Consider the following 14,454-nt stretch of genomic DNA (forward strand, 5'->3'; position numbering starts at 1 on the left):
CAATGTAACCAAAGTGCCTATTTAAAGGCACAGTCCCCTCTCATCATTATTCTACTGCAAGTTGCCTTAACTGGAGCTCCAGCTGCCTTATGAAGAAAGCATTCTCTTTACAAAGGGAGAGTTAAGATTTCCATGATGAAAAATCCATGGCAAGTTAACCTGTTGGAAGTTGGGACACTGCGTCTTAAAAGTACAGATGTGGCCATTGCAAAATTTGGCTCCAAATTAGATTCAATATTCATAGAATCTTCGGTGCAGAAGGAGGCCATTTGGCCCATAGAGTCTACACCGGCCCTTGAAAGAGCGCCCTACTTAACCCATGCCTCCACCCTCTCCCCGTAACCCAGTAACCCTACCTAACTATTGTATTAAATAATGGAGAGATCCAATTACTAAAGTAAAATTAAAATCGGTTCCAAATCTGCATCTTCTACCGATGCCAGTCAGTCCCTGTGAGACATTTACATTTTGGATTCACACAGGTTTTCATCCAATTTCAAAACTACCACAACTAGGACCAGGAGATAGGTTGTATAGTCCTAGTCATAAACACACCTTTTCCCTACATTTAGAAGTGTCAATGGATATCTTTCATTAAACTTCAGCAATTCCAGGAGAGACAGGAGCACTGAATTAAGGAATACTTGCCTGAAAAAACAGTGAAATCACAAGACATATCATTTTCATAATGCATTTTTATTTTAAGTTAAAAGCTTACAAAAGCAGCATTTTTTTGGCATCACATTTTATCAAGAGTGAAAAGCAACACTACTTGCATAAACTTTACTCCACAGTGAATCTCATGTACAGATATTCAAACACATGTTATATATCCAAATGTAAATCCATGACTTGCAACTGTGTGCTGTACATTACCGTATTAATTGCAATGTAATGCAATAGTTTGGGCAGTAACAAATCAAATGCTTTTGCAGAGAGACACGATTTCGCTCAAATCATTTTCACTTCAAATGGAGCATATTTTCTGGTGTGATCAAGGGATTCATCTTCTAAGGATCCTAGTAGCAATTTTACACTAAAATGGAAAGTACATATGAAGCCTTTTAAATAGGACACATTGGTGGAAGTGTCACAGTTTTCAGATCATCTCCAACTCAGAGAATTACAGTAATATTCAACAGATAGCTGAGGAAACTCCTTTTTCCAAGGATCAACAATGTCACATTTAAGTGACATAAAATGAACATGCCTGAAGTCTACTTGGTAACTGTAAATACAAAATTGTGCACAGTTCCTTATATTTTTACAGCTCTACTTTACAATATTCAGCTTTGAAAATATGCAACAAATCACCGAGAGGTATACGTGTAGATTATATCAGGACATTCAGTGTAGGTCATCCAGGCAAAAATTGGGCTTTTCAATTCCAGTTTTTGTTTGATTGTATTCAAGGACACAAAATTAATCTCGTTAAAATCAGTATGGACACTGTCCTTTGGCCAATTATTTTATGACAGTTGGGTTTTTCTGCTGATAAATCACTTTTCTATGATCCATCTTCAACCTTTTGGGGCTATTTTGATCAATAATGGTTTTTTCTGATTGATTTCTTATTTTCTTCTCGCGAATTCAATGATTTATGTTGAAAATACACCAAGTATCTTGCAGGGGAAGATAGATGATTTGGATTTAGACCAATGTGTGAAACTTTGACTAACTTGAAGTAATGATTGAGAAATTTAAAACCAACATTTTGAAACCAAGTAAGATTGCATCATTAGTTGAATCAAGGGTAATCAGTAATAAAGTTTCCAATTGGGGTTATTCACATTAATGCTGTGCCCCTGTTTTACATGTTTCAAACAGAAATGAGAGGTATCAAATGGGATTAATGTCTTGCTGCCACTGAAACCATTAGCTCACATGCTGGAAAAATCAAATTTGTTCCAGTATCAATGAAGCCGTGATTCAGGCAATTTTAAATCCTTCATACATGGAGTCTAATGAATAATCATTTAAATAGTTACAATTCTACAAATCAACTCAATCTATGTTATTTAACCTCTTGCGCCATAAGAAAGTTAAAAATGACTCTTGCACAATTCTTGCAATAACTTAAATTTGCATTCTCCAGTTTATATAACTTGTTGAACAGGAACTACATCTTCCCATTTGTTGGATTTAAAAAGCATTCACAGTGAGATGGGACTACACTGCCCCGTGTGTTCTGACAAATTGAAAATTAGGGCTAGAATTCTCCCGGCCATCGGATTCTCCTTTCCCGCCTGCAGCGCCTCCCCACCTGCGGGTTTCCCGGGGGGGGCGGCTTCAATGGAAAATCCCATTGACCAGCGGCAGGAGTAGAGAATTCCTCCGCTAGTGGATGGCGCGCTGCCGAGAAACATGTAGCGGGAGGGCTGGAGAATCCAACCCCAGATAACGCGTAGTGACAGAACTGAGAATGAGGATGAGCAACGCCAGTCTACGAAAAGAATGCATGGGTATTAGTCCAAGTAATTGTCATCAGAAATCAAATTGAACTATTAGCAAGTAATTGATATTACTCTAAATGAAATAATGGTGCTCAATGAGTTGAACAATCCCAATCATTATCCATGTACAGGAAGCCAGTGAGCATCAAGATATTCTGAAAAAGTAAAAAAATAAGCATCTATTTGCAGGCTGCTCAGAGTCCATTTTCAAAGCTTTGGAAGAAGAGATAATGTTGAACCATTGACAATCGATCTGTTTCCATATTTTGATTTTGTAAATGTCACAAAAAGGAAGACACGTAAAATGTTAGTGACAGACACAAATATTGAGTCAACGATGTAAATCACTTTTCCAATTGCAGTTTCTATCTGTATTGCTTTGTAAACTACTTTACCAGGATGATAGACTGGAGATTGATAATTATTTTCCATTTTTAACGTGCTTAAGCAATAGGCCACATCACCATTTTGCTCATCTGCAGACATGCTGCAATTAGAGGGTATGAAGTGTTGAAAGGCCCCTGTCCATGAGGAGGGGATCAAAATCCCACCCATGCAGTTGAGGAAAATGAAATCAGAGGAAACCCCTCAAAAAGGTGCCCAGAGCATTAATTTTCTTAAACAAATAACTTGAATGAAAACTTTGCAGAAGCTAAAATTTCCAAGCAAAAAATATATAATATGGCTCAAATAGGCCAGGCAGATTTTGGAAGCACGAGAACTTTGCTTTCCTTAATAAGGCAAACAAGAAAACAGGTATTCTGTTAACCAAGGCAATTAAAACTGAAGTTTAAGTTAAACTGTTGCCTCAATTTTTGCTCTAGTGCCTGGCACATACCAGGCACGTGAGGCGAAACTGGTGGAGAGTTAAAATGGAGCAGGAACTTGTACATTTCTTTTCCACTCTGATTTTACCAATTGTGATGATATCCTCCTTGTTTATCTGCCATTTTAACCTGAGGCCTCAGTGCAAGGTCAGTAAGGCTAGCTTCACCGTGCCAAAACTGCTTGGATCCAAGTTGAGGGCCAAATGAGGTCGACTAAAGTACCAGCGACCTCAATTGCTGGGGTCTACTCCTGTTCCCCTCTGAATCCTGTTCCCACCCACTGACTAGGCAGTGATTGCTGCCATGTTTGGGTGGAAATCCGGTCTTTAATATCGTAATAAGGTACTTTAGCTAAAGGTTCACCAGCCCCTGGCACGCGAGTGTGTTTCTGACCTGTCTACACAGCAATTCCACCCAGAGTTAAAATTGAGGCTTGCACATCTAGTTAACAGATAAGACAACCTAATATATACACATCTGTAACCTTCCATTAATTTATCTATTGGACAGAGACATTGTCTCTGTTGTTTCATTCTGAAATTAAGCTGCAAAGCAGCAGAACCTGGCCATTTGGGGGCTTTTTGACATTTTTCAGCAATTCATGTCAATTGGTTTGGATTCTTCTCATTTGTCCTTTTCTTTTGCCATCAATGCTTTCAGTTTCATGGAATTATTAGTTCTGCTTTTAATTACACATTTGTGTGCAAGTTTCATATTCTGCACATGCATATGTAATCTTCAAGATCCAGCAATATTATTTTTTGGAGCGGGATTAGTCACAGTGTGCAGTTTGAATTAAATATTTATTCAAAAGAGAAATTTTCATGAAGAAAATACTAGTTCAAACTGGGATGGGTGCATTAATGAATCCACTCCATAACCTGTAAAATAAACAGGAATGTACAGGGGAAGTATTACAGAAACTCATACACTCCCACCAGCAAATAAAAGAACTGAAAGTTGAAGTTGCGTAGAAGGAAGAACATTTTTCTTTCAACCATCATCTAGATAGGTGCAAAATAAATTGAGTTTCTTTGGACGCACATCAGCCTCCAACGAATATTGACTTGGTTGAATTGATCTTTCACATCCTTAGTCTTCAGTGCCTCCAGAGGATTTTTCCTGGTCAAGAATAAAGACAGACTATATTAAATGTACATAGTGCACAGAAAGCCTCTTTACTACATTGCAATTTAGATGGCAAGACAGCTGAGTTTTATCTCAAAAACCATGCGCCTCTGGCGCTGACAGCGGGATTCTCCATTCCCACAGCCAGCCAATGGGGTTTCCCATTGTGGCCAGTCCACGCTGTCTGGAAACCTGCAGGCGTTTGTGCGCTGCCAATGAAGCGGAGGATCCCGCCAACAGAGAATCCCGCAGCATATCTTTCTGGATTTGCATACTATACAAGAGCCAATCTGTGGATGCTAAAACAGTGGAGCAGTAACTTTAATTCTTGCCAATATTGCTCTGCATCAACCTTCCCTGAATATTTAGAGCTTGACTCTAACTGTTCGGAGTGAACCAGGCCAGTTTCCAGGAACTGGGTCACAATGCAGTTATCAAGTTTGACGCTGACTGACCAAGGGACTATGCAGTTGTTGCTGTGTTACTGCATAGAGAAAAATGTCATGGCTGACCAAAGATACAAAGCAGTTCACGCTTTCAGATGGAGCCATGACGGTGCTGATACAAAATAGGCAGCATCCCAGTTTTCTTCCTTGTAGAAGAGATGCCCAGGTTGTTTGGATATTTGTAACTGTAATAACTTCAAGAAGTGGCTTCACCAGTTAAATGATACGAAACAACATTTTATTCCAGTTGTAAACAACTATTTACAGAGTGCTTTTAAAAGGTCTTTTGACACTCAGCTCTAAGGTTGAACTGAACTGCTGGGACAAGTCCCAACACATCCCAGTGAATTCCCAGCTCTTGTCCCCAATTGGTCTAGTGGGTCACATGACCCCTCCCTCAGAGAACACCCCTTAAAAGGGACTAGCCACCATAGTAACCATGTTCACATCTTATCGAGACAGACCAGGAAAATGTCTATTGTGTGCCTAGCTTCTACATCAAGTAAATATGCAAAGTATGAAGGGAATAATCATTTCCTGCCACCTACTTGCACCCTGCCTGAGACCTTTGCACCAATCATCAAAGGCAAATCCAGGCTGTACCAGTGCACAATTATCCACACATTGGAATTGCTGCTGCGTTTCTCCTTTGGCAAGTGACAACCTCTCACTAAACTACCCTGAAAAAGTTGGGATACAAAATGAGCACATGACTGTTTTTCAAACCTCCTGCAGTTCAATATTTTTTCTCTGCTTGCAGGAAAACGGCACAAAACAGAAAGGAACAGGTGAGAACTAAAGGAATTTCCCCTCATTTTCGATGTCTGTCAACATAAAGTTGCTATACTAAATGTGGTGGTGTATGAGGCTAGGAAGTAGCTGAAGACATCCTCAAAAGCTCAAAGCTTGTATCATTCTATCCCTCCTTCTCCCTTTACACATGAATTCACAGGGATGCATTGCACTGTAACACATTTCAGTACAGATGGTAAATTTCAGCCACCATTCAAACTTTTTCTAACCTCCTCACCTCTCTTTCAAAGTCATTGCCTTCTACAGCCTTCCCAAGTGCTATTAAACAATTCTCACCAAGAACTCTTCATTCCTTTCATCCGTCAAGCCTCTATAAAATGGCTGGGTGTTTTCAGCCTCTTTCTCAACTTATTGTACTCTCTCTTCTGAGTTCACTTCTCCCTTAAACTCCCTCAATCTCTCCCTCCATGTAAGTTCCTCAATCCACACTCACAGCCATCCCTTGCCCAACCCATCATATCAATTACAGCTAAGGCCATTGAAAAAAAAAATAATTTAGAGTACCCAATTCTTTTTTTCCAATTAAGGGGCAATTTAGCGTGGCCAATTCACCTACCCTGCACATCTTTGGGTTGTGGGGGTGAGAGCCACGCAGACACAGGGAGAATGTGCAAACTCCACACGGACAGTGACCCAGGGCCAGGATCGAACCAGTGTCCTCGGCGCTGTATCGGCAGCTGGAGCTGCGCTGAGCACCCCGGTGCCCTGCTGGCCCCCTTCAGGTAAGTGAATCGTTGGACCAAGTGGCCCGTTGATGCCGGCGTGAAACACACCGATGTTTACGCCGGCGTCAACACTTAGCCGCCGTTCTGGAGAATCCCGCCCAGAATGTGGGAGAGCAGTGCAAGAGTGTTTTGGAATAGACAAGTTGAAAGATAATAACGGCATACTTAATCGGGATGACCTGAGGCAGTGGCAAAATCAGGTGATGTTATGGAAGCAGAAATGGAACAAACACAAGGTCAGAAGCTCATCATAGGGTCAAATATGATATCAAGGTTGCAAAGGGCGTGGCTTAACCTCAAACTGTTGCTGGGGAGAGAATGGAGTTGGTACGAGGGAGCTTACAATGGGGCTGATAGCTTCAGCCCTCCCAATATTTAATTGGAGGATATTTGTGCTCATCCAGTAATGGATGTTGGATGAGGGGGCTGAGAATTTCACAACAGTGGAGGAATTACCTGCAGAGGAGAGCTGTGTGCTGTCAGAGCACAAGGGAAAACTAACTGTGATTTCAGACAATATCACTTGAAGGCAGAATGGAGATGAGAAATAGGAAGGGACCAAGGATAGATGGTACGAGTGTGACAACAGGAAGAGAAGCTATTGGAAGGCATTCTCTGGCTTCAAACGGATAGGCAAGAATTAAACCAGGTGAGAGCAGTCCCATCTAGCTGGACAATAGTGAAGAGGTGATGCTGGAGAATGGTGTGCTCAACAATGTCAGCTTACAGACAGACCATGGAGGATGAGGGGGGGAAAGTTTTGCCCTGTCACAGTCACAATAAACTTGCGCACATAATGTAGATTGGCACTTTAATGCATTATTTTGGTGCTGCATTGGCTTTCAGATGTGATGTTAAACGGAGGAGCCTCCTATCTGCTCAGGTGAAAATAAAAAACCCCATGGACCTAATTTGATGAAAAGCAGGGAATTTTCCCAATGTCCTGACCAATATTTCTTGGCTAACCAACACGGCACACAATAGAAACACTGGGTGTTTGTACGTTTCCTGTTCAAGAGACCTTGATGTGCACCAATTTGGGTGCCGAACTTTCCTACATAATTCAAAAGTAATTAATTGGTGTCAAGTGCTCTGAAATACTATAAGAAAACTATTAGTCAATGTATAAATGCAAATTCTTTCTTAATATGGGCAATCCTGAAGAAGGAATCACAGGTCCCAGTGCTGACCATAAACCCTCAAACCACAAAGTATCTGGCAGCATTTCATTGGTTGGTAACACACACCAGGGAATTTATTCAGCCAGTCTGAGATAGTGCATCACAAATATCCTGCAGCAGCTGGCTGAGGCGGGAAGCAAGACATTATAGACTTCTCATCTTCAGTTCATAAATAGAAACCAAATATGACATGATACAGATCATTGAACCACACGGGTTATTTTAATTGCCTACCCCCACCTCCCAACCCTCCAAAAAATGTTGAGATTGCAAAGCCAGGAAAGAGTTGAGAATGTGCTGGAAAATTAAATTTCCCCAAGTGAAGAAATTAATCTTTTCAGTAAAAATTGAGGAACTGAAAGTCTTAAAAAGTCAACTCTAATGCAGCAGGACAGTGTTCAGACTATTTGTGAAGGCTTGAATTTGCTACTTTCTTTAAGCATCCCCCTGGTAGAAAGGTATAATGATTGCTGGCAATAAGGGTCTTGTGTTGCTGCTGGGAAGGTTGAGCGACCCATGATCCATAAAGAGGCAAGAAATCAATTGTTGTGCACTTCCATTGGTGTAATGTAGAGGTGGGGGGGGGGGGGGGGGGGGGGGGGGGATGTGCACGAGGAGGCTCCAGCTGGAGTACTGTACCTTTTGCCCCTTTTCTTAGTATCATGGATTGTTTTCTCTTGAAAACTCCCACAGTTAGTGCAATAAGGATCCTGTATGACTGAAATGTCCAAAATAATCAGGGGAAAGAAGGTGGAAAGTAGAAGTTTGTTGACGGAGGTGCGTCGGCAGGTCAAATGGCGGAGTTAGTCTCTGGTGCTCCGGCCACTCTGCTGACAGTTTAGGTGCGTACCTTGGTGAAGGAATTTGAATAGCACCGATGAATTGTGTTGGAAGACCTCTGGAAATCAATGGAAGAGGCCTTGGCCCAATTTCATAGAAACACAGAAAATAGGTGCAGGAGTAGGCCATTTGGCCCTTCGAGCCTGCACCACCATTCAATATGATCATGGCTGGTCATGCAAATTCAGTATCCCACTCACACTTTCTCTCCATACCCCTTGATCCTTTTAGCTGCAAGGGCCACGTCCAGAACTTGCCCCAACAGCTTTCTGTGGTATAGAATTCCACAAGTTCACAACTTTGAGAGAAATTCTTCCTCATCTCAGTCCTGAACGGTTTACCCATATCCTTAGGCTGTGACCCCAAGTTCTGTATGTCCCCAACATCGGGAACATTCTTCCTGCATCTTGCCTGTCCATATCAGGATTTTATGTTTCTATGCGATCCCCTCTCATCCTTCTAAGCTCCAGTTAGTACAAGTCCAGTCGATCCAGTCTTTCTTCATATGTCAGTCCTGCCAGCCCAGGGATTAGTCTGGTGAACCTTTCCTGGACACCCTCAATAGCAAGAATGTCCTCCCACAAACTGGGGGCCAAAACTGCACACAATACTCAAGGTGTGGCCATACCAAGGCCCTGTATAACTGCAGCAAGCCATCCCTACTCCTATCCTTAAATCCTCTCGCTATGAAGGCCACCATGTCATTAGCTTTCCTCACCGCCTGCTGTACCTGCATGCCAACCTTCAGCGACTGTTCCACCATGACACCCGGTCTCGTTGCACTTCCCTCTTCCTAAACTGCCACCATTCAGATAATAATCTGCCTTCCTATTTTTGCCACCAAAGTGGATAACCTCACGTTTACCCACATTATATTGCATTTGCCAGGTATTTGCCCACTCAGCCAGCCTGTCCAAGTCACCCTGCAGCGTCTTTGCATTCGAGCGGCTCTGGGGAAAACAAATGAAACCGGGGAAGACCATGGAGCCACAACCAAAGGAATGGAAGTGGCCCATTCGAGCCACAGTGATCAGATTGCTTCACTGGAATTGGAGCTTTCTTTGGTGGTCGACCAAACAAATCGTTGAAGGCCAAAGGTGAATGACCAAGACAACAGGCCCTGGAGGCAATATTTGAATTGTGAGGCTGTCAGAAGGGATAGAAGGCCCAATGCCCACGGAGTACTTCGCAGATATGTTCCATAAGATGTATAAAAGTATAAATGTGGGGCAGCACGGGCGCAGTGGTTAGCACTGCTGCCTCACACCGCCGAGGACCTGGGTTCAAACCCGGCTCCGGGTCACTGTTCGTGTGGAGTTTGCACATTCTCTCCTTGTGTGCGTGGGTCTCAACTTCACAACCCAAATATGTGCAGGGTAGGTGGATTGGCCATGATAAATTGTCCCTTAATCAGAAAAAAAAGAATTGGGCACTTTAAATTAAAAAGAAACGTATAAAAGGGGAGTCTGGTTCGATTTGGTCTACCATGCTTGGCTTAGAGTAACTTTGGAGGGAAAAAAACTATTTACTTGACGCACATGGATAGATGGACTCTTTATTTAAAAAACACAAGTTGGGTGTGGTGTAATTGTGGTTTTGGTTCTGCTGACAGGCATGTTGAATTGTTGCTTTATTGGGGTTTCATGTTTATTCTTGTTGGGGTTGAATTTTTATAATTCTTGTTTGGATTTGGGGTTTAGTTTGATGTGAGGCTCGGTTTGTTATATGGTGGGGGGTGATCCATTGGCTGCATTGGGTGCTCGCTCGAGCACAGTGCAGCCGGTGAATTCTGAAAGAGGCCATGCGCAGGCTTCCCAGCAGCCTTCATGCCTCACGGGATCCACCCAAGTCCCGCGAGGTATCAGAATGTGAAGCACATCCAAAAGGGGTGTGACCAAATGGTGCACGCCGAAGTCGGTTTTAAACCAACCCGATATCTACCGGTCACCCGGGATCCACCGGCCTCCCCAGCCAGGCCGCAAACGTGGACCAGCCAGAACAGCACCCGGGGGGGGGGTGTCTCTAGAGCCATCGGAGCCCCTGGATGGTCAAGGTCAGTGCAGGGTGGCCCCCTACTGGACTGCGTACACCTTGGCACTGCCATCCTGGCAGGAGCACTGCCTGGGTGCCAGGGTGGCATTGCCAAGGCTCAGGGCCCAAGGGGGCCATGTCCATGAAAGGAGGTTGGAAAGGGGGTAATGAAGGGTGGGGTTGAGCACCGCAGCAAGTAGGGGCCTGAAACGGGCGTGGAGGGCCTGAAGAGGGGGACCAATAGGGACCCTCTAGCAGAGTGTCCTCACTTGGGGGTGTGGGGTAGTGCCCGCAAGCTGATTTAGAGATTGGGGCACTCTTTCAAAATGCTGAATCTCCAGTGCTGAAAAAATTCTAAGTGTGGCATAAACCCATGAGAAACTCCCCAGGGCCCAAAAAGTGACTTAAGGGCTCGATTCTCTGGAAACATTACCAAGTGTGGTAGGGAGCGGGAACTGCTGTGAGCTTCCCGGTGTTCAGCCCAGCAAGGCCAGCAACGCTATTCAACGTTAATTGGTCCACTTAGCGAGGCCCCGTGGGCTTCTCACTGCAAATGAAAGCTCATCAGCCGATTCACCAGGGCCGTGCTCGCCGGCCCCCGTTAAGAAGGCCAAGCAGGACTGAAACAGCACTTGCACAGCCAACCACAGTCAACTCACAGCTATAGCACCAAGAAGATTGTCCCCAAGATTTGGTGATGCAGAACATGCAAGGCTCCTAGATGCAGGCCAGGTCTGGAGGTTGTGTTCTCTCTTCCCTTCTCTCTTCCCCCCCCCCCCCCCCCCCCCCCCGCCCTCATCCCCCTACCCCCACCCCCCACCACCACCATGGCTGTAAGCTTGGGAAGTGTGACCAGGAGTACTGGCCTCCAGTGTCAATGACCTACACCAGGCAGCGCGGGTGACAAAATGGTCAATGACCTACACCACAGGTAAGCTGCACCAACACGCTCCCCCCGCGAAACCTTTCTGCCCCCATGCGAGCGTCCCCCCCCCCCCCCCCCCCCCCAACCCTCCCTGTGGCTCCAACCCTTTCTTCAACCCCCCCCCAACCCTTCCCTCACATCTCCCTCCCATCCTTGTGGCTAACGATGCCCTCTCTGCGCCTCTGCAGGCGAAGCTCTCCCACAATCCCCGGGAGAGAGCCCAGACTGGCGGAGATGGGTCAGACTTAGAAATACTCTCCACCTTCGAGGAATGGGCTCTGGAGGTGACGGGGATGGCAGAGGTCAGAGTGGTTACCAATGCGGAGGTTGAGGGTTGAGGATCCACCAGGCCCCACCCGGAGGACCTGTCAAACGCGAGCCTTACTGACTGACCCATCCCTCCCACTGACCACATGTCCATTCTCCCGTAGGTCCTCCAGCTGACAGCGCCGGCCCATCTCGGGTGGCCTCCTCTCCAGCCTCGCAGGAGAACACCCCGCAGGAGAACTCCGAGTAAAATATGATCGATGCGTCACAGCTGTCATCCCCACCCTCCACCAGCACAGATACACACTCCTCGGTGGGAAACGTTAGTGGACAGGCTTATGGGGCACAATCTAGTGAGCACCACACAGCTGATGATGCACATCAGGTGGAGGCAGGAACCCCCAGGGCGACACAGCAGTCAGAGGGCTGCTGGATCCCAGCACCCAGCTGGGTACCAGCCTGATGCTGAGCCTCTGATACAGGGATACCTGGAGCTGATGGAGACGGGTGCAGCCAGGACATTCTGAGGGAGATGTCAGCGACACTCCAGCAGGTCCATAGCCGATTGGAGGAGTTCAGAGGCTACAGGAGATAAATAGTAATAATCTTTATAGTGTCACAAGTGAAATGAAATTAAATGACAATCGCTTATTGTCACAAGTAGGCTTCAAATGAAGTTACTGTGAAAAGCCCCTCGTCGCCACATTCCACCGCCTGTTCGGGAAGGCTGGTCCGGGAAGTAGGGTAAGTAGACTTACATTAACACTGCAATGAAGTTACTGTGAAAATCCCCAAGTCGCCACACTACGGGAGAATTCAGAATGTCCAATTCACCGTACAAGCACATCTTTCGGGACTTGTGGGAGGAAACCGGAGCACCCAGAGGAAACCCAGGCAGACACAGGGAGAACGGGCAGATTCTGCACAGACAGTGACTTAAGCTAGGAATCGAACCCAGGTCCCTTGTGCTGTGAAGCAACAGTACTAACCACTGTGCTACCATGCCGCCCAAGATGTCGCCATGAATGCGTGCCACTAAGGCCAACACTGCTAGGGTGGCGATCGCAGTGGAGAGCCTGGTGCACAATGTCGGCACCGTTAGTGAAGGTGTCCAAGGCGTTGTGCAGTCGGTGATGGCCATGGCTGAGGGTCTCGGCAGAATGTCTGCCTCACTGAGGGGGCATGAACCAGTATCAGACTGACCTTGAAGAGGTTCTACGGGACATGTCCCACTCTCAGATGGGAGTGGCCGAGGCGATGCGGAGCATCGCCGAGGGAATCGACTCCTTGGTGCAGACATTGGGGAGCCACCAGGGCTGGCAGAGCCAGATGATACATGGGCAGTCGGGGCTGCCCCTCCATCCCAAGATGAACCCTGGGACCGTATGGGCGGAGGGGGCACTGTGTGCCAACCCGGACTTGCCCCATGGAGTGGCGACGGTGGGCACCAGCTCCCCCGAGTTCCAACTCTCTGATGAGGCCGCGTCTCGAGGTCAGCGCACGGGACAGGGCGGCACGGCTGTGTATGTGCCGTCGGCAAGTGCAGTGGGGCTGTCCTGTACCCAGAGGACGCCCCCAGGGGCATTGAAGGCCTCGGGATGAGGTAAGCAGCTGGTTGCTTCCACCTCAGATGTGCATCCTGGGGTGACACCTAGACGTAGCGGTAGAGCTTGGAAGGCGAAGCATGTTGAGGATCACGGAGGGCACTGGAGGAGGGGAGAAAGGGGGGGGGGGACGGAGGGGAAGAGAGTGGGCCGGCACCATGGGGAGTGGAAAATTGTATGACACCCGTGACACATAAAAACACTTGAGCACCTGGGTATGACCTCTCTGTCACTTTCTTCCGCTATGTGTGCCGACCTCCGAACTCTTGTCCCATCTCTCCAGGCATCTCCCCTCCCCATAGCAGTCACCCATCCTCCGGGCGTGCACATGTTGCCGGAGCTGTGTCCCATCCTCTGGGTGTTTGGTGTTGGCTGCTGCTTCTGTGGTGTTGCCTCCCGCAGTGTTCAAGGACCGTGTGCATGCTTCAAGGTGTGATTGGAATGCTAGGCAATGACCCCCACATGCTACATGGCCCACACACCCAAGGGAATCCACTTGGGTTGTGCAAAGTGCTCACTTTTTTTTATAAATAATTTTTATTGAAGTTTTTACAAAATACAAAATATAAACATCATAACTCTATTAACGTACATCCGCGGTAACACCCCGTAAACAGTGCCTCCCAGCTGCAAGAGCAACTTCAAACAAAAGGGAAAAAAAACAAAAAAAAAACAGAAACCAAAAGACAGAGAAAAGAGAAAAAGAAAAAAGAACAAGGGAGAGAGGTAGCACCCTCCACAAACCCATGTGTACAGTTCTCCCCGCCCCCCCCCCGGGTTGCTGCTGCTGTCGGCCTATTTCCCTACCGTTCCGCCAGGAAGTCCAGAAAGGGCTGCCACCGCCTGAAAAACCCTTGTACTGATCCCCTCAGGGCAAATTTCACCCTCTCCAATTTAATGAACCCTGCCATATCCGAGATCCAGGCCTCCACGCTTGTGGGCCTCGCATCCTTCCACTGGAGCAAGATCCTCCGCCGGGCTACTAGGGACGCAAAGGCCAGGACGCAAAGTGCTCACTTAACCATGATTATCAATTCTCTATCACCAATAGCCTTCAGCCGTACGGCCATAGGCCTCAGCAATCGGTGCGGGTTACGGGTGGTCGGTGGGGCCGAGGCTAAGGTCGCCCCCGGAATGGATACACACGATCCAGGCGTTGGCATGCTGGTGCCACGTGCGTTTGCCCACCCAGCGGGGTGCCCACCCACCCCACT

At 46.5% G+C, this 14,454-nt stretch overlaps 1 protein-coding gene across 2 annotated transcripts in view; it reads right to left on the reverse strand.

The window, feature by feature from the left end:
• Positions 1-677: 677 nt before the first annotated feature.
• Positions 678-14,454, reverse strand: part of LOC119968906 (capZ-interacting protein-like) — a 107,685-nt gene continuing 93,908 nt past the window's right edge. Inside the window, exon 7 of one of the 2 annotated variants that reach the window (XM_038801883.1) lies at positions 678-4,400. In XM_038801883.1, coding sequence (XP_038657811.1) covers positions 4,285-4,400 — 116 coding nt within the window. In that variant the 3' untranslated portion in view covers positions 678-4,284. Of the gene's footprint in view, positions 4,403-14,454 lie in introns of both variants that reach the window. The other variant, XM_038801884.1, reaches the window with a different exon arrangement.

Source organism: Scyliorhinus canicula, chromosome 7 (assembly GCF_902713615.1).
Source record: "Scyliorhinus canicula chromosome 7, sScyCan1.1, whole genome shotgun sequence".
Taxonomy (NCBI): Eukaryota; Metazoa; Chordata; class Chondrichthyes; order Carcharhiniformes; family Scyliorhinidae; genus Scyliorhinus; species Scyliorhinus canicula.